Source organism: Panthera onca, chromosome X (genome assembly GCF_046562875.1).
Source record: "Panthera onca isolate mPanOnc1 chromosome X, mPanOnc1 haplotype 2, whole genome shotgun sequence".
Taxonomy (NCBI): domain Eukaryota; kingdom Metazoa; phylum Chordata; class Mammalia; order Carnivora; family Felidae; genus Panthera; species Panthera onca.
In genome coordinates this window covers 39,671,184-39,692,238 of record NC_138357.1, presented here as the reverse complement: position 1 = coordinate 39,692,238, position 21,055 = coordinate 39,671,184, and the positions used below count along the sequence as shown (strand labels likewise).

The window sequence follows — 21,055 nt, the reverse complement described above, 5'->3', positions numbered from 1 at the left end:
CCAGGATGCCATTCTGTGTCCCAAGAAAAGCCTTTTCATACCCTTCCTAGTCAATCTCCCTGCTTTTTACATGTGTGCAATTACCTAGTGAAGAGCTATTCAATGTCTTGTTTGCCTGGTTCCCATTTGTCCCCCTAAACATAGTTTTCATTTGGTTTAAATTCACGGTTTTGAGCAACCAGAACCCAACATTGTTTCCTATGATGTTTGCCCAGTGTCCTGCCCTTGTAACACATCAATAAAAGTGCACACAATTCTGTGCAAACATTCAGGGCAAAATTCTGACCCTTACTACCACCTCTAGCTCAGCTTTCCCCTTTCAGTACTCCCAACACTCTAGTTCCCAGCACTATTGTTCCCCCACCAATAGACAACATGGCCATAAAGGAGGCCACAGCCTTTGGTGTTCTGGGGACATGAAATGAAGGAAGGCTTCACGGAGAAGGTTGCATCTTCTCTGGTCCCTGAAGGGCAGGTAGAAATGTAGGGAACAAACATTTTAAAAGAAGCATAGTTTAAGCAAATGCATGACTAGCAGAGTGTTCTGAGAGCAAAGACTTTGGGATCAGACAGCTGTGGGTTGAAAGCTGGGCCATCTTAACCAACTTACTTAACCTCTTTGAACTTCACTTTAAATTCTTAAAAACCTAGATAATAATATGTCTCTCTCCAGGGGTGAGGATTGAATGAACTTATAATAAACACTAGACACATTCTAAGCTCTCAGTTAAGAAATACAATCACCTATAAAGCAGTAAACATGACTCATTTTTGGCAAGCAGTGGTAGTTAACTTTGCCAATGTTGGTAAATAATGGCAGAGAAGTCTGGAAAGGCAAATTGAGACCAGATCTTTAAAGATTAGGAAAATCTTGGAAAAACGAAAAGAGTTATAAAGTTTGTATATAAAAGAGAGAAAGAAAGAGAGGAGAGAAGAAGAGATGGGAGGGGAAGGGAAGGGGGGAGGGGAGGGGAGCGGAGAGAGAGAGGTTGCTTGAAAAAAAATGACCAGAATCGAGAAAGTTGCTTGGAATTCCTCTGCAGTTCATTAATGTTTTATTTTGTAGCCTTCCCATTATATTGTGAACTATATGAGGATACGAATCATGTCTATTTTGTTTACCACTCTATTCCCAGAACCGTGCACAGTGTCTAATCGATAGTATGTGCTCAATATTTGTTGAATGAACAAATGAATTATGATGATGGGGGGGGTGGTAAAAATAAAGATTACAAGAATTTAAGCACAGATCACTAAACGAATGCATAAGATTGGAAGTGCAGAGGAAATAATGAGTTGAAATTTTGGACTCAAGCAGTTCAGGAAGCCTGTAGTGCATTTTGGTGTTCCTATCTAGCGAAATTCCGTATGTGGCCCTGGAAATCAGAGAAGAGGTGGGGGCTGGAGATGTGTAACTATGTATGATTCATTAGCATACGAGTAGCAATTGACATCACGCGGGAGGAGAGAAGTTTTAAAACGAGACATCCCCCGGAAGTGACGCCACTAAGCGGGGGTGGGGGGGTACGCAATAGAAGGAAGCTGGTTCGCTGGCAGTTGAAGCTAGTCTGAAGAGGGAAGAGCCGCGGAAAAAAAAAAAAAAAACGTTCAAGTATGAGAAGATACAGAAGAGACTGGTCTCGTGAAGACTATCGAAGATACCAAGGAAGGAGGGACTATTATGATGATGAGCCACAAACCAGTTATGGGTGGTAAGGCTATAGAGATATCTAACTGATTTGATGACCCAGAAGTTGTTGGTGTCTTTGAGGTGAACGGTTTTAAAGGATGCCGGAGAGTGTAGGCAGTTTGTAGCGGTAAATTGTTTGAACTTGAACCCCAACTAGTTTGTGACCCTGAACAGGTTACTTAATCATGCTGTGCCTTAACTATAAAACGGAGATGACTGTCTCGTATTGTTATTGAAGTAATAAGTGAAGTAATACGGATTAAAATGCTTAGAAAAGGAACTTTGCTCGTGGTCACCACTCAGTAAAATTTTAGCTGTTAAGAGAGTAGGTTGCAGAAGGCGGGTGAATGGCGGTGTATACTAATCTTCATTTGAGGTCTGAGAGACAAAAAAAAAGCCTCCCAGAATGAAGGAACTTGATAAGCCTTTCCTTATGAATAGCGCAAAATCAAACTGAATAATTTTACAAACGCTACAGAGACAGGTGGGATTCAATTCAATGAGGCTAGATTCTTCCAGAATGTTCCAGAACTTTAAATCTGTCTCCACCAGTCATGCGCAGTGTGATTTCCATCCTTTCCCCAAGCTCCACCCCTTTTTCCTATAGGCTACTGATACAGGTCTCTCCGGGCGTTTCTCGTTGGTCTTCGGCCAGCGTTGGCCCCGCCTTCTGAAGCAAAGAAGTCCTCCTATTGGGCCATTCAGATATTTTTAGCTTGTCCCACGTCCTTGGGAAAATGGATGCTTTCTGTCAGAGTATCCAATTAACGAAAGCTGAGTGATTTTTCTTCCCGACGAAGTAGAGAAATATCAAACAAGCGAATACAGGAGACGAATGGGAGGGTACGGTCGGAACTGAAGGGAACTGTACTTAAGGTTGGAACGTCGGGCTGCTTTTAACAACGGACCGAGCTACTTCCGGGAGAGAATGGGCGGGTGGAGAATTCGGCGTTTGGCGGGTTTAGCTGTCTCCCTAAATATTTGATCCTCCGGCAGCCGAGGGAGACGGACACGTGAGGAGGCAGTGACGCCGCCACCGCCGGAAAAACCAGCTTCGAGCTCCCTGATGGCCTCGTCTGTGGTGAGTGCCCGGGCCGCGGCAGGGTGCCGTGGCGCCGCGACTTGGCCGGCTGAGGGGAGGGGCACTGGGCCGGCTGGCTGGTGGTCACGTGGTCCAGTGGCGAATCAGGGCCTGGCCCGCTGGGCCTCGGGGCGGGGCCCGCTCTCCGTAGCCCCCTTGGGTCCCTATCCCCCCACTCCCCCCCCACCGCCTCCGACTCCCGGAGTCTGTGCAGTTGCTTTGGGTTGCTGGAAAGGACCCCGAGATGGGAATTGGTGGGAGGCAGGAATGTTGGGGTTTGTTTATGGCTTGCGATCTTTTTTCTCCATGATCTTTCCATCACCTGGTAGAGAAATGAAACTTAAATCTTAATTCAAATAATAGGGTGGGCTCAGTGAATGGCTGGGGGAAAAGGTACTTAATCTCCCGGCAGGAGAAAACCCCGACAACATCTCTCTTCTTCGTTTTTACAGTTGTTTACAAATGCCAGTGAATTTTTACGTAATATGAAGAAGTTTCCTGTCTTGTTTTCAAGTATTTTATTGAACTGTATTTGTACCCTGTTTTTTTTCCCACTGAACAACTCCTTATGGTAACTTCTGGCTTAGAGAACTCAATGCTCCCCCCCTCCTTTTTTAAAGGTTCAGACCACATCATTTTTATTAAAGTGAATGTTTTGTAAAATACTGGAAGCCTAAAAAGTACTTAACAGTACCAGTTACAAAGCAAAGATTGTAAATTCATATTTGAGAAAAACATTCACTAATGAGGGATGAGATTCCCTTAATATATGTATCTTAAAATGGTGAAAAATGTAAAAACTGGAAACTTTTGAGCCCTGAACTTTGCAATGTCCAAATTTATATGGAAAAATGTGAGCTGTATATAGAGCTACAATCATCAGCTTCTGTTGGTTTTCTGTTTGTTAGGAGTTGGAGGCGGTGGTAATGTACACTTATGAATTTTTTCTTGTAGGATTTTAAAACTCATGTAGATCAGGCATGTAGAGCTGCTGAGGAATTTGTCAATATTTACTATGAGACAATGGACAAAAGAAGACGGGTGAGTGTTAAGAGACTCTATTACTCTTTATTAAGTACCAGGTTTTTTGGTCTTTTCTCAGTCATTCATCTGACTTGCATAAGCGATGATTGTAGACTTGCTCTTTAATAAAGTGCACTGTTTAGGGAAGGATTGGTGTGATATCATGGAAGTGTGGGCTCTGGAATCCTAACTCAACTTTGAGTTGAGTTTACCTAATTGAGTGACCTTGGGCAAATTGCCAACCTTTCTTAACTTCATTTTATTTTTATGGTGGTAAATGGGAACTAACTTACTGCACTTGACATGGCACCTGACATATTTACTTAAATATGTTACCTTTTTTAATCCCATCATTCAGCCAAGATGGTTAAAATAGTATTATAGTGCTAGTGAAGGAGCTTGGCACTACAGGGACTGTTCCTTGATTTGCCCATTTAATTTCGTATATTAATAATTTCTGATTAAAGCTCATGGCTATAGTTGGTACTCAGAAATAGGATCCACATGGTTTGGATACTTTTAGTATCCAACAGTGCAAGTTATCACTTCGTCAGCTTTTTTGTTGTGATTTATCCCTGAGCGGTATCTTCTCAGTGATTTTTTCAGTGTGTGCTCCAGCCTTGCCTAGGTCTTTTATCCACACAGGATTGCCTTAGAGAATGTTCTTTATGCTGCAGATACAGAAGTTAATATCTTATCTCTAAAAATGTCTTTTTTTTAAGACAGAAGATAAAAGAAGTTTCTGGTACTTGATGTTTGATGACATGGACAGGGGCAAGGGACCTGACAATGGATGTTTTTTGTGTCTTGCTGCTTTCAAAAACAAAGTAGCAAAAAAAAAAAAAAAGGCAACATAGTTTATTACCAGAGTCAAGATAATGGGCTTGTGTTTTAATCCAAGTGAAGTTGTAGAATTAAGCAAATAATGTGTCCTGTGAGACACTAAACCCCTGTGACCAGGGAGTTAACTGTTGGATTTTGCCTTATTTCAGCCTTAACTACTTGACTTATCGAGGACTCTGCTTTACCAAGTCCTCGTGATTCCTTTGAACAAAATATGCTGTTTGCATAGTAGTAAAAGGAATTCTTCCTAACCTACAACAATAAATGGTTCAAACATTAAATGACTCACACTTACAGGAACACTGGGGTTGGAATGTATGGGTAGGACCTGATTGGCAACTTTGTTAATCTCAGAACTAGAAAACTGAGAGAGACTAAAGCTGGTTTGGGGCTGCGTGTGCTTGAAATTTGTGATCGTTTACTTCATTTTAACACAGAAAGCAAAACTTTACATTTAAAACTTTCTTCCAGTTGGGAGGCCAAGTTTTTTTTGTGGCTAAAGTGAAGTATCTATTCAGGCCAAGAGTCTATAGAAGGCAGCCACCTTGCTCACAGTGTCTTCCAGTAACAGGGGGCGAGGGGAGTAGAGGTGGAAGTAGCACCATGGAAATGTTTATCTGCCACCTGTAACCCTTCAACCCATTTCTGTAAAATGCTTCCCCAGAAACAAAAATCCTCATCTTTTTTTCTTTTCTGTCTCTTTAGGCACTAACCAGGCTGTATCTAGACAAGGCCACTTTAATATGGAATGGAAATGTTGTTACAGGGCTAGAAGCCCTAACCAATTTCTTTGATATGTTGCCTTCTAGTGAGTTCCAGGTCAATATGTTAGATTGCCAACCAGTTCATGGTAAGATCATGGTCTTTCTGTGTCTTTTGTCTTCCTCTAGCGAGCACTGAACTTTAACACCAAAAGCAAACGTGCAACTCTTAGCCACAGAAGTAATTACTTTTTTGAGCAAGTTAAAAATGAAAAATTCAGGGGTACCTGAGTGGCTCAGTCAGTTAAGCATCCAACTCTTGGTTTTGGCTTAGGTCATGATCTCACGGTTTGTGAGTTCGAGCCCTGCGTCGGGCTCTATGCTGACAGTTCAGAGCCTGGAGCCTGCTTCAGATTCTGCATCACCCTCTCTGCCCCTCCCCTGCTCGTGCTATGTCTGTCTCTCTCAAAAATAAATAAACATTAAAAAATTTTTAAAAAGGAAGCAAACTAAGAAACAGCTCTGTTAGAAACCCAATGAAGTATGGATAAATGCAGGAACCGAAGGGTCCTGTGCTAGATATAAGAAACTTTACATAGAAACTTTAGTGTACCCCAAATCTTTCTGGACTGCAAATAATTTTAATCTGCTTTGAAATGATTATTTAGTTTTCTGCTTTTTGAGAGCACAGGTTCAAGATTGTGCTGAAGGTCGAGAAAGTTGATGAAACTCTTTTGCTGTGTCAAATTATAAGCATTGTAGTTTAAGCCTGAAAATCTGTTTATTGAGAGAAACTGTGACCTCTTCTCTTTTTTTTTCCTTAATGTGGGTGAAGAGCAAGCTACTCAGGCCCAGACCACAGTTCTCGTTGTGACCAGCGGAACTGTGAAGTTTGATGGAAACAAACAACACTACTTCAACCAGAACTTCCTGCTGACCGCCCAGTCTAATCCTCAAAACACCGTGTGGAAGATTGCAAGCGATTGCTTTCGTTTCCAAGATTGGGCTAGTACTTAAAGTCCATTCTTCTTTGGTCCATTAGTTCCAGCAACAGAAATTTATGTGAAGTAATTCATTTCATTGTGGAAGCACTAGAAACTAGTATGTGCCGAAACTGTGTTTCTTTAATACTTTTTTTATTCATAGCAGCGCCTTTTCTAGCAGCTGCCAGTTTGGATCGTTGCCCTTAAGAGCTTTAATGCTAGTTTTTTACATGCCTTATATGCATTTCACTCATGACATTCTTACAGTTATATTGTACACATGGTCTCTGTATTAACATACTCACTGTGAGCCCAGCCTATTGCAAAAATGAAATTCTTTTATAATATTATCTATGGGATATCAGCACAACATAACTCTGTGGGAGAAAGCAGAGTTTTTCATTGTTACTAGATTAAGTTTTTAGTAAGACATAGAGCTATTGCCAGTAAATGCTGGTAATGCAGTTTTAACCTAAGGCTTTTCCAAATCAGTTCAGTGAAAGTATTACTAATATAGGTTTGCATAGCTGCCCTGATGTACTAGCATATAGAGATGTTCAGTCGTCTTTTTTTCACGTTAAGTATTTGTTTTATGTCAGCATGTTTCCCTATGGAGTGAATTTATTTACTAAAATGTTCCCAGTTGATACTTGAGCATTAGATATACTCAGTGGTTTTCAAAGTAAAACTACTTAAAAAGATTTTTTTGTGGCAGCTCCAAGTTTATAACGTTAGGTACCGAATGGTATAGTAGGACTAATATAGCTTTAATGGGAGAATGGGGAGTGAAAAATGGAGAGATCCAAGGTTGGCCAAAAGTTAAGAAGGGTGGCCAAATGGTACATTTTTGGTACTTGTTTTCTACCTCCTGAAATCACCTGTTTTTAGGGTTTAAGTCATAAATTGTCCTTGCCAAATGGTCCCGAGTGTCACTTTTGTTCTAAGAATGATTTTGAAAGGTTCTTCCAGTTCGCCTCATACTTCCCACCAATATTTATCTCAGATGTATTCAAGAACTTATGGGAGTTAAATGTCAGCAATAAGCCTGACCCTGCAGGGTCTGACAAGAAAGTGGGAAACGAAGCCATTGCTATATATTTGGGACACTCTTACCTGCTAAGTCTTCCATGTGAACTTCAGGCCAAACGTCTCCTGTGTATTACCCACCCCCAAAGTAAGTGATTTGTTCTCTGTGGTTTACACTGTCGTCTGCATTTTTTTTATTACTTATTTAAAGTTAAAGTTATTTAATTTGACGCGCTGTTCTTCTGTGAAGCAAATGGAACTATTTTTAAACATGTTCCTGTTATGTGGCTAGGTCTCTGTCTTTTTTAAAGAGAGAAAAGAGGAAGGCAGGTTTTCATCAACTCCTAGGCTTCAAAAGAACAGATTGATTCATGTTGCATCTCGACATCTAAAGAGAAAAGGCTAGTGTTGGGTTTTTGTTACACTTTAACATTTTTTCCATCCTTGTGTTTATTGTTTCAGTGTTTTTAAGCTAAACCTGCCAGCTTCATTTCTCCATTGCAACTCAGAGTCCCTGTTTCTTACCACTTACTTTGAAAACCAGCAGTTCATTTACTGTTGCCCCAAACTACACATTTTACTTCTGATAATAGAACCAACTAGGAGAAGGAGGTGGAACAGAAATTTAGACCACACTCCCTTGTGGTACTGATCAAAGCTTACATGGTATATTCTACTCAAAGTGAGCTTATTCTAATCTGGGGTTGGCTGTTTAACGCCTGTAGCAGCAAAAGCCAGTGCCCAAACACTGCCCTTTCCCTTGTAGAGAACAGTCTCAATTAAAAGCTGCATATAACTAGCAATAACTGAATTGAGCAGTTATACTGTATTGTTTTACGATTCCTATATACATTGCTTTTTCCTTCTGTATAACTTTTAAATGGCTGGAACTACTCTTCTGTGGACTAAGACTGTATTTTTGACATGCACATATTTTTGTAACTTGAAAAAATAAAATAAAATTTTCCTTGTGACAGGTTTTCTCAAGCTTGTTTTAAGGTCTTTTGGTTTTTCTTTTGAAGACTCCAGAAATGACTACCTGTATAATACAAAGTTTTCAAATTAAACACACACACACACACACACACACACACACACACACATTAGAGTGTTGAAAACAATGGTTGACAACCTGGATTTTGTCTCTTCTCTAACATGTGTTCTTTTCCTACCAAATGTTCACATCCTGATATCACCTGTTTGAGGTAGCAGGATTCTGGTGAGATGTTGAAAATTTTAACCCTGAGAAACTAGCCAAAATGCTGGATTCCATAGGCAGTTAAACCAAAAGAGTTGGTTTCCAAAAAGAATGGTCTCCTTAAATTCAATTCTACATTAAAAATATGTCAACAGAGGGGCGCCTGAGTGGCTCAGTCAAGTGACTCTTGATTATGGCTTATGTCATGGTCCCAGGGTCATGGGATCAAGCCCCACGTTGGGCTCCACAATGAGTGTGGAGCCTGCTTGGGATTCTCCCTCTCTTGCCTCTCCCCCTGCTCACGCCTGCACTTGCTGTCTCTCTAAAAAATGAAAAAATAATGTCAACAGACACTTGGAGAGGAGGGAGAAGATGCAACACCCCTTGAAACCAACTACCATTTTTCATCTTCAAAGATGCACATTTTTCACAAGTTAATACCCCTGAAATTGGTATGGATCATAAACATGTCAAATCATAGTTTAATCACCTTTTTTCCTTTTTTCAGTAGTACACAAAATACTGCTGAGTCTCAAATTGATGGCATCTTAGATTAGACTGATGAAGTCCAGTAAGGAGTTGCCTAGATAAAAAATGGTTAGGAATCTAATCTACTTAGGTCTAAATTTGTAGGCAGTGGAAGTAATAGGCTATCAGCCTAGGAGGCCTGTAACTCAAGACTCAAATTCTGCCAAGTTACTTGTGTTTCTATATGGCTAGAAGAGCCACAGACCTTATTTAAACATACTTGAGCCTTGGAGAATTGGAGTCATAACATTTTCCTGATTTTTGAAAGTCACCTAGTAATATAAAATGTGTCTAAAAAGATAGTCCCAGTGAGATTAAAGGTCACATGTGTTTGGGGAAGGAGCAAGCAGTCAACAAAAGGCAAGAAGATAGCATGTGTTTTATTGTGGAATGTTTCTGGATTAACTTGCTTGAAACTAGTGAGGCAGGAAATTTGGTAGAAGGGGACTTCACTTGCTGATTCTTGTTATGATTTAATACACGGTATAAAGGATAAGGCTGGTATAAAGGATAACCTGTCTAGGGGGGAAATGATAGGGCAGATTTGGCTTTCTGGTTTAACAGTTGGCTTGATACAATGAAAACATTTCATCAAAACACTTGCCTCCCAAACTTCTGTATTCTATTTTTTCCCAGAGCACCTGGGTGGCTCAGTCTGTTAAGCGTCAGAGTCTTGATTTCAGCACAGGTTGTGCTCTCATGGCTCGTGAGTCCAAGCCCTGCATCCTGCTGTATGCTGACAGCGGGGAGCCTGCTTGGGATTCATTCTCTCCCTCTCTCTGCCCTTCCCCCGCACTCTCTCTCTCTCTCTCTCTCTCTCTCAAGAATAAGTAAAGAAATATAAATTAGTTAATAAATATTTGCCTTTCTTTGCCAAATGCAGGTTTCTGTACAAAAGAGTTCTCAGTGACTATCAGTGGCCTATATGGATCAGTCTTGCTTCCTAGAGAAGCACTAAAAGGAGGAAATATGTTGTTGGAGGGTCTTGGGATACAGACTGCATCTCAAATTGAGGTGTATATATCTTCTAGATCAGTGGTTTTCAAAGGTTTTGCTCTAACCCACAATAAGTACAAAATAGCACAATCCAGCATGCAGATGCATAAATGTAACAAACTAATTCAAATGTTATGTCCAAACTAAAACTCATGTTTCCTACTTTCAGGTTGTTTCTGGTACTTTCCATTTCATTGTATTGATTTTATTTTATTTTTATTTTTTTGAAAATTCTGTTCACAGCCACTGAATAGACTTTTTCCAACTTCTTAATGGATTATATCAGCAGTTTGGAAAACACAAAAATAGAGCAAATATATTATTTTCACTATCACTTTCTAGTGTAGGCTGGGGTCGGGTCGGCTTCCAGAAAGTGGTACCGTGGGTCAGCAATGTCACCCTGACTTAGAAATGATCAAAAACTTCCTCCTCCCGGGTGTGTCATATTTGTGGAGGGCAAAGAAGGGGAGCACTGTTTTCCTCCTATTCCTTATCTTGCACCCAAAGTCCAGAGCTAAGAAAGCAACTGTTTAGGCAGAATCTGAGAATAGCATGTGTGGTGATGAAAAGGATTTGAAATGGGGAGGCTGCCCTATTTCAGGTGTCCAAGAAGAGAATGGAGTAGGCATTCCAGCAGAAACACTTTTGAACATGGGTTGAGACTGCATAAACTGTATTTTGGTCTATTTCAAGTCAATTTCGTGTGGGTTTTTTTTTTTTCCTTTCCCTCTCTTCTTGGACATTCCAGACATTTACATTATCAACTCTCTGGTTTAACAAAGGCTGTGGTGTTCCTGGCTGTGTAAATCCTGGTCCCAGACCCAAAGGAGACCCGTATACTAAGGCTGTTCTGCCCCTGCCGTGCTTTGTGGCCTTTGGTAATTCACTTAGTCTGGGCTTCTGTCTTCAGATGTTGAGAATGGACATTTGCCCTATCTGGCCCACCAGGCAGTTGTGAGGTTCAAATAAGACAACAAATGAGAAAGCACTGCACAAAACGGTATGTTTTTGGCTTGGTGATTGGATTCTCCCTCTCCCCAAATTCTGTTTCTTTTGCAGTAAAATCAGTTGATAGAGACTGCCATCCACAATCACAACTTGCCACTGCCTGTGCAAGACTTCTTCCAGCTCCACAAAAAGGCTAACGTTAGATCCAGATAGCAATGACCAATTTACTGTATATTAAAAAAAGGGATTTAGGAGGTGCCGGGGTGGCTCAGTGGGTTAAGCATCCAGACTCTTGATTCCAGCCGAGGTCACGATCTCACGGCTTCGTGAGTTCGAGCCCTGCGTCAGGCTCTGCACTGACAGTGCGGAGCCTGCTTGGGATTCTCTCTCTCTCCCTCTCTCTGCCTCTCTCTATCTCCTCTCAAATAGGTGAGACAGATAGATAGATGATAGATAGATTTAGGCCCTTAAAGGGAAGCAAGAATAGCAATTCGCAAACGTATTTTTGAGAGGTCTGTCTGCACCGGGGAAAAAATGGAATGGAACATTATTGATTCCAATTCTCTTACTCAAAGGCAGGAAATCATCGAGAGGTGTCTGCAACACTAACTGCAGGTGCTTCCAGCCCCCCCTTCCTCGTTCCCCACCCCCACCCCCTGCAGCCCTCAGCTTCTGGAGCGGCCCACATGAACTTTGTTCCCCTTCCCTTTTTGTGCTGTTTCTAAGACAAACAAATCTTTGGGAGACCAGTGACAAAACTAAGAACTAGGAGGCCTCCTACCTCCACACCCCTTCCTCCCATGCTTCTGGAGCTGTACCTCGTTTTGCATTCCAAGGTCCCCACAGTTGCAGACTCTGGAGTCTCCTGCCCTCTCCTCAAACACCCCTCCCCATCCCATGGGGACATCTTTGCCCTAAGACCCATTCTCTCAGGCCCCACCCTCCATTTTCAAGTTAAGCTTGTTAACTCCTAAACTCAACAGGGAAGTGACTAGCTTCTGTCTCCTGGGGTTTCTGCATTTTGTCTGGAAGCAACTGGAATGATACTATACCTCAAAGATATGGCCCCTCATCATGGCTCTTGGGACATATGTTTCGTGTGTGAGGGATGGGAGTAATGTGATTGGTGCCCCTCAAACTATACCTTGCAGAAGGCCAACTTCTATATACTATTTATCGTGGGATATAAATGAGCCCAGCATATAACCTCCAACGTATCCTATTGATTAGGCATTCTTTTGACTTCCGTTCACTGTGAGAAATGTCTTCTATTCCACTGCTGCTCTCATCCAGTTGTTAGTGGGCCGAGAACCCTCCCAAACCCCGTTTCTGCCCCATGCTGTTTATCAGCCTGCAGAACCCCTTTGGCACCAGCCTCAGAAAACTCTAGAACATAGCGTGGTGTGAGCTAGTGGGCCGGCTTGGAATCAAAGAGACACAGAGGTGGATTGTGGGCTTGCCAATTGCTGACTGCGTGATCCTTTGGCACGTTATTAATCCTCTACCAGAGCCTCCACTTCCTCATCTATAAAAGGGAGATAATAATAATTACCTTGTGGGGCGCCTGGGTGGCTCAGTCAGTTAAGCTCCCCACTTCAGCTCAGGTCATGATTTCATTGTTCATGCGTTCAAATCCCACATTGGGCTCTCCACCCTCAGTGAGGAGCCTGCTATAGGTCTTCTGTCTCCCTCTCTCGCTCTGCCCCTCCCCCACTGGCTCTCACTCTCTCTCGAAAATAAACATTAAAAAAATGTTTTGGGGGCGCCTGCGTAGCTCAGTCAGTTGAGCGTCCGACTTCGGCTCAGGTCATGATCTCACGGGTTGTGGGTTCGAGCCCCGCGTCATGCACTGTGCTGACAGCTCAGAGCCTGGAGGCTGCTGCAGATTCTGGGTCTCCCTCTCTCTCTGCCCCTCCCCCGCTCATGCTCCATCTCTCTCAAAAATAAATAAAACATTAAAAAAAACTTAAAAAAATTTTAAATACTAATACTTACCTTGCAAGGTTACTGTGACACTTGAATGAGGAAATAGCTGTACCAAACCTGGCACACGGTAATGACATAGCTAACCGTCATTAAGCACTTACACGTGCCGAGCAACACTAAGCACCTCGCGCATTATTATCTCATTTGACCTCACCGTAACCTTAGGAAATAGGTGCCATTTTCATGACCAGTTTGAAAATTAGGAAACTGAGGTTCAGAGAAAGAGTCACTAGTCCAAAGCTACCCCGTGGCAGAAGCAGGGTTCAACAGCAGGCCCTTATGACTCTTAACCATTACAGTAGAATTACAGGTATGTCATGAATGGCAGTGATCACCATAACTCCATAACTGCTGTGTTGTACATTCTTGGAGCCAAGCCTGAAGGAGACTCCACTGCCCAGATGCCCAGTGTATCTATGTGCACACTCATTGTCTGTCTTCGGCAGAATCTTCTTTACTTCCCTGGCCAGAAGGCTCCTAGAGCTGAGGGTTAAACATGGAGAAGCATCAGAGGCTGGAACCTGCTTCAGATTCTGTTACTCCTCTCTCTGCTCCTCCCCAACTCATGCTCTGTCTCTCTCTGTCTCTCAAAAGTGAATAAAGGTTAAAAAATATATTAAACGTGGAGAAGCATATTCAGTACATAAGTCACAAGTCGGGGGGAATCTTGAGCTCATGTCTGGAGGGAAAAATACAACAGAACAGGGTGGGAGCCACTCTCACCCCCAACTCCTTATAAGGCAGGGAGCCAGCCCAAAGCTGCAAACCCTGTCTTGGGAGTATCACCGGGTGCTACCTTGCATTAGCACTGATCTGCCTTGATGCAGGGGTGTTGGCCATTTTCTTGGTGGTTAGAAATGGTTAAAGGTGTGGCAGCTTAGGGACACTGTTCAATTTACCTTTCTGGAAAGAACTCACCTTTCGGCTGTGAGGACAGCCGAGAACCTCTATATAGTTGCAGTGGGCTGCAACATCTGAGCCGAGGCCATGCTCCTTTGGGGCAGCCTTGAGCCAGTGACTGAACACAGGAGGGTGCTAAAGCCTGGCCATTTCAGTCCCCTGCTTCACTAAAGATCTATCTTTTCTCTGCAGCTGCCTCCTGGAGCGGTCCAAGCTTCCAGATCCATATCACAGTCTACCTAACTCTGCTTGTGTCCTTCTATCCTCTCACCAATGTTGGATATACAGCAATGTCTGGAGATTTGCTTGCCCAATCCCGCTTCCTCCTTCTTCATCTTTCACAGATGTCAACCCCCAATCAACCTTTCTCCCCTAACTCCATCTTGATGTCTGCTTCCTAGAGACTCCAAGCTGACCCAGGAGTTTCTGTCACCTGTCGTTTGTTGAATTGAAGCACTGATCAATATTGACAGTATCTGGTGGTTTCTCCAGCAGGTATCCTAGTAGCTTGCTTGACATGGAAACTTCCACGAGCAAGGAAAAAAAAAAGAACAGGAGACAAAGACTCATTGCAAAGCCCTATACTCAGGCTATGGGAGAGGCATCCCCGGCACTTGGGCAGAAGATAGAGTCCTGGCTGACTGCATTTGGTCTAGGGAGGGTTGGAGTTGAAGAGGAGATGGAGAGATACTTGGGCTGTCCAGGCCTGGCAGGCAGGGAAAAAGATGGGTGACAGGGAGGGGAAAGTTGGGGAATGGGAGAGCATGGCCCAGATAACACTGTTAGTATTCACCAAGGGACTCCAGCATCCTGGTATGTTAGCATCCTGGCAGCAAAATCTACACCTAACCAGTACTTTTCAAATACAAACTGGCCTGCCAGAGATCTCGGTATACCTTGGCCTTCTGTCCCATCCCACCTCCCACTCTTGCCTTCTGTGTCCTCTTGCCCAAGAACAGAGATTCTGAACCTGATCTGGGGTCCACAGAACTCCTGGAGCTTGGGGAGGGTGGGCTGTGATTTCCCAAGCAAATGAATATTTATCTAAGGACAGAGGTTATAGGTTTCACTAGCATCTCAAAGGACAGGAGAACTGAGTGCTAAAGAGATTAGGAACTATTGGTCCGGAGTAAGTGAGTCTATTTTTATGGATTTTGTAGAGAAAACTGGCACAAAGTAGGTGCCCCAAAGTAATTGCTACATGAATGCGTGCCTAGAGAAAGGAAATGACCATGGGTAACAAAAATTCATTCAGAGATAAAACCTAAAACACTTGGCATGGTACCTGATACACAGTAGGGCTTCAGCAAAAAAATATATATAATTATCACCATCATCACATGGTCAATCTTTTGAACAGGAATCTGGACTCCAGGCTGACTGAACAATAATGTATTTAACCATTTTCTGTGGCTGGGTATACCAATTGTCCTCACTTATTTTCCATCACACACAGTGCAACACTGAACACCTTATATACATACAGTAAAACCTTAGTTTGCAAGGATAATTCATTCCAGAAACATGCTTGTCATCCAAAGCACTTGTATATCAAAGCGAATTTCCCCATAAGAAATAATGGAAACTCAGACGATTTGTTCCACAACCCAAAAATGTTCATATAAAAATGATTACAATACTGTAATAGAATACAAATAATAAAGAAAATCCAAAATATAAAGAAAAATAAACAAATTAACCTACACTTACCTTTGAAAACCTTCATGGCTAGTGTGAGGGAGACAAGAGACAGGAGGGGTATTGTGTAGGACGACTTTCACTATCACTAACAGAATCACTGCTATCTATTTGCTGAGTGGAATCTTTTTCTGCATGGGACCATTAAATACACTCACACCAATGTTGACTTAAGTATAGTATTAATAATCTCTTGTCTTATATTGTATTTAATGTAACTGGCAATAAGGCAGAAGAGGAAAGGGTCTATATCTGCAGGCAGCCTGACCTAGAATGAAGCGCAGCATGCTTAAGCTTCCTCTTGTATGGAAAAGCAAAGGACTGTCCATAGGTGCTTTGAAGTGACAACAAATATGCTCGTGCCAGTTGTGGGCACCTTCTAACATTCTGAAAAATTGCTGATTTCTGCTGAACACTGCAGCCTGAGACTGAGCATCTGAGCATGGGAGATGATCACCCACAATCCTGCAGCGAAAGAGAGAGAGAGAGGGGGAGAAGAAGAAGAAGAAATAGAAGAAGAAAGAAGAAGAAGGAGGAGGAGGAGGAGGAGGAAGAGGAGGAGGAGAAGGAGAAGAAAAGAAGAAAAGAGAAGAACCACCATTAGGTCAGTTGTGATCATGTGACATTCAGCGTTATGTACTACTCATATTGCAAGACATCACTCATTTATCAAGTTAAAATTTATTGGAACTGTTTGCTCATATTGTGGAACAGTCGCAGAGCAAGTTACTCAGAACCCAAGGTTTTACTGTATTTTTGTACACACCTGTGAGTATATCTAGAAGATTGAATTCTCAAGTGCAATTGTTGGGCTAAAGGATATGCACATTTTAAATCTTGATTAAAACTACCAAATTTCCCTCCAAGAAGGCTCTATCAATTTATACTCTCACAGCATGTATATGAATTCTCATTTTCCCATACCTTTAGCCACATTGTACACTATTAATTTTTAAAAATTTGCCCAAGTTATTAGTGTGAAAACGGTGTTGTGCTTCAGTTTGTAATTCTTCAATTGTTAGCTAATTTGGTAACTCCTAAACTGATACCTCTAGTCATGACCTCCAATGTTGTACTTAAAACCAACAGCCTATTCCAATGTCTAATGGACAACTCTAACATAATTTAGCATGCCCATAATCAAAATCCTAATTTGGAAAATTTTCTTAAATGTAAAACTGAAGTATAGACAACAAAACATTTAAGACGGGAAGGAGTTAACATGTGTAAATTAAACTCCCCATCTTATCCTCCAACCTGCTGCATCTACACAATGTCCCATCTCTGAAAATGGCAACTCTATTCTTCCAACACTCAGGCGAAAACCCTGAAGCTATCCCTACCTCCCCCTGTATCTCAAATCCCACAAAGTCTGACAACATGTCACTACTCCACCAATACCATCCTGGTCTATACCAGGATTATTGTTTAAACCTCCAACCTCGTTTTCCTGATCCCATCCCAGCCTATTCTCAACACAACAGCAAGAGTGGTCCTTTATTTTTTTACTGTTTATTTATTTTTAGGGGGCGTGGGGCAGAGAGAGAGGGGAAGAGAGAATCCCAAGCAGGCTCCATGATCAGCGCAGAGCCCAACATGACCGTGAGATCATAACCCAAGTCAAAATCAAGAGTTGGATACTCAACCAACTGATCCACCTGAATATCCCAAGAGTGGTCCTTTAAAAAACACAAGTCAGGTCATGTTACTCCTCTGCTCAAACCCCCCACCCTCAGTGCCTTCCTAAGTAATTTGCAGTAGGAGCCAAAGTCCTATTCAATGGCCTTCAAGGGCCTTATGGTCTGACTCCTGCTCATCACAGTCAAGGTCTCTCTGATCTCATCTGCCTTGTGCTCCCTCCATTCCAGCCACTGGGCCTCTTTGCTAAATGTGGACCACTCTAGGTAAGACTCCTTACAGTTACAGCCTTTGCCCCTGCCCAGAACATTGTTTGACCAGATACCTTTGTGCCTCATCCTCATAGTTGAGGTCTCTTCTGTTAAAATGTCATCTACTCAAGAGATCTTCCTTACCCATATGTATTATTCAGGGTTCTCCAGAGAAACAGAACCAATGTAGAGAGATATAGATACACATATAAACTACATCTATCTATTTATCATCTATCTATCACCTATCTATCTATCATCTATCTATCAAGGGACAGAGAGAGAGAAGGAAGGGAGGAAGAGGGAAGTGAGAAGCAAAGCAAAAGTAGATGAAGAAAAGGAGAGAGAGAGAGAGAGAGAGAGAGAGGAAGAGAGAGAGATACTATAATTGGCTCAGAGGCTGAGAAGTTCCAATATCTCCAGTCAGCAAGCTGAAGACCCAGGAGAGCGGATGATGTCAGTTCCAGTCTGAAAGCCAACAAGCTCGAGACCCAAGAAGAACTGATGTTTCAGTTAGGGTTAAAATGCTGGAAAAAACCAATGTCCAGCTCAGTCAAGCAGGAGGAGTCCCCTGTTTCTCAGGCTTTTTGTTCTATGTAGGCCTTCAACTGATTGGATGATGCCCACCCACATTGGGGAGGGCAATCTGCTTTACTCAGTCTACCAATTCAAATGTTAATCTCATCCAAAAACATCCTCACAGATACTCCCAGGATAATGTTTGAACAAATATATGGGCACCCATGGCCTGGTCAAGCTGACACATAACCGTCACATCATCCTTTCTACAAAAGCACTTTCCACATCACAGTCTATCCCCTACTCTGTTCCAGAGCATTTTTCACCACTAATATATCATATATCTCAGTTTTTACTATTTGTCTCCCTCCACTGTAAGTTCCAAGGCAGAGATTGTATATTTTGTTCACTGCTGAATCCCTCACACCTATTACAATACTTGGAACATAGTAGCCGCTCACAAAATATTTGTTCAATAAATGAGTGTTTGAGGTTGAGCATTAGTGAGTATGACCACTTATAGTGCTTTATCTGTGAACTGCCGCTTCATGTCCTTTGCCAAGTTTCCCACTGAAGTTTCTTTTTCTTTTTCTTTTTGTTGTTGATTTTTATAAGAGTCTTTTGGAGAAAATGTATATCAACCCTTTGTTATACACTTTATTACATGTGTTACAGATATTTTCCTGTCACTTACCTTTTGACTTTCTTTTTTTAAGTTTATTTATTTGGAGAGAGAGAGAGAGAGAGCGAGCATGCACAAGGGGTGGGGAGGAGCAGAGAGAGAGGGAGAGAGAATTCCAAGAAGGCTCCATGCTGACCTAGTACAGAGCCCAACATGGGGCTTGAACCCATGAACTGTGAGATCATGACCTGAGCCAAAATCAAGAGTCAGACACTTAACTGACTGAGCTACCTAGGCGCTCTTTGATTTTCTTCATACCTTTGGCCATGCAGATATTTTATGATTTTTATCCAGTCAAACATGGCACTCTTTTGTTAACTTCTGATGTTCATGGTAAGTTTAAGGCAGTATTCCCTACCCCCAAATTATAAATACTTCCTCTCATATTTTCCTCAAGAACTGATAGAGGTTTGGGGATATTTTATTTTCATGGGCTTTTATAAAGTTTAGATTCATCTGAATTTTTTCAATAGTTATAAACTGTAAGACAGAGTTCTGACTTTATTTTTGCATTCCTATTTTAGGAAAATGTATGCCAAGTTCACTGATAGAATTGGCCAGCATGCACTGAGTTCGTGATTCCCACAATGGAACTTCCTGCCAATCTGTGCAATGGGGAGAAGGGAGATATCCTCATCCACCACCACTCCCTTCTATAATCAGATGAGAAACCAAGGGGTTATGGAGAAAAGCTTTGAAATATAATCCTGGACAGAGGAGGGGGCAAGTGCTTTATTACATAATATATGCTGTCTATTCCCAAGAGACTGTCCTTAGACCTGTCCTCTGACTTCCAGTCTCATGTATCCAACTGTCTGGATGGATTTCTTGGACGGATAATTGCCATATCTAACTTATGTTCAAAATTGATCTCACCATCTCCCCTATACCCCTGTTCCTCTCAGTGTATGACACCATTGTTGACTTAGTGGCCTTATTCAGAAACCTGGCAGTACACCTGAACACCTTCTTCACCCTCACTTCCCACATTTAATCCATCATGAAATCCTGTCAGTTTCCATATGCAGACCATATAAAACATCTACAGGCAATCCTTACTGTTCACAGATTCCATATCTGTGGATTTTTCTACTCACTAAAATGTAACCCCAAAATCAATACGTGCATAGAGTGGTGAAAAATAAAAGTCAAGCAATGTGCACATTCCCAACTGAGGTCAAATGAGGCGATGCTCTGCCTTCTTTTTTCTGTTCTCATACTGTAAATAAATGTCTTTTTCACGGTCTACTTAGTGAAATGTTTTTCACATTTCTGTGCCTTTTGTTGACAATCTCACTGTTTGAAATGGCCCCCAAGTGTAGTGCTGAAGTGCTTTCTAGTGTTGCTAAGTGCAAGAAGGCTATGATGTGCCTTTCAGAAAAAAACACATATGTTACATAAGCTTTGTTCGGGTATGAATTATAGTGCTGTTGGCCATGAGTTCAATGTGAATGAATCAATATTATATATTAAATAAGGTCTCTTTAAACAAAACATACATATGAGGTGATTGGGTGGCTCAGTTGGTTAAGCGTCCGAATCTTGAAATCAGCTAAGGTCTTGATCTCAGGGTCGTGAGTTCAAGCCCTGCATTGGGCACCCAGTGCAGAGCCTACCTAAAAAAAAAAAAAAAACACTTAAATAAAACATTATCAACTGATATTCATCAGTTGATGAAAATGTTATGTCCAGAGGCTTGCAGAAACCAAATCCTGTATTTCCCCCTAGGAGCAATGGTTCAATCTTCATTAATGCAGTGTTCATGGTGACTTTATAGAACATAACTACCACTAATAATGAGAATCAACTGTACTTTACTCAATTTCCAGTCTTCACCCTAGACCAAGCCACTATGCCATCATCTCTTGGGTACGCTGCTGTAATATCTTCTTGCATATCTTTGCGTCTACTCTCGCCTCACTAGAGCCCATTCTCCACCACACAACAGCCAAAGTGAACTTCTGAAACAGTAAATCAGGTGATGTTACATCCCTCATAAAACCACTGGGGGATTTTCTTCTAAGTTTCTGCTCACAACCTGGAAGCTTTTCACCTCTACAAATCAGTTGTGCTCAGGCCCTGGAGCAATGTGTCAGAAACTAGTTGTCTCTCAATATATATTCTTCACTTTTTCTTTTAATAATAGAAACTCCATGGGGCGCCTGGGTGGCGCAGTCGGTTAAGCGTCCGACTTCAGCCAGGTCACGATCTCGCGGTCCGTGAGTTCGAGCCCCGCGTCAGGCTCTGGGCTGATGGCTCGGAGCCTGGAGCCTGTTTCCGATTCTGTGTCTCCCTCTCTCTCTGCCCCTCCCCCGTTCATGCTCTGTCTCTCTCTGTCCCAAAAATAAATAAAAAACGTTGAAA

At 42.0% G+C, this 21,055-nt stretch overlaps 1 protein-coding gene across 3 annotated transcripts; it reads left to right on the top strand.

The window, feature by feature from the left end:
* The first annotated feature begins 1,535 nt into the window (after nucleotides 1–1,535).
* NXT2 (nuclear transport factor 2 like export factor 2) lies at nucleotides 1,536–8,334 on the top strand. 3 transcript variants are annotated; one of them, XM_081794241.1, is made up of 5 exons: nucleotides 1,536–1,712; nucleotides 2,687–2,771; nucleotides 3,726–3,812; nucleotides 5,343–5,487; nucleotides 6,174–8,334. In XM_081794241.1, the coding sequence occupies exons 1-5, from the start codon at nucleotides 1,615–1,617 to the stop codon at nucleotides 6,353–6,355; spliced, it is 597 nt and encodes a 198-aa protein (XP_081650367.1). In that variant the 5' UTR covers nucleotides 1,536–1,614; the 3' UTR covers nucleotides 6,356–8,334. The 3 variants fall into 3 exon arrangements, with proteins under 3 accessions (XP_081650367.1, XP_081650368.1, XP_081650369.1); XM_081794242.1 differs by lacking the exon at nucleotides 1,536–1,712 and adding an exon at nucleotides 2,412–2,533; XM_081794243.1 differs by lacking the exons at nucleotides 1,536–1,712; nucleotides 2,687–2,771 and adding an exon at nucleotides 2,956–3,046.
* The last annotated feature ends 12,721 nt before the right edge of the window (nucleotides 8,335–21,055 follow it).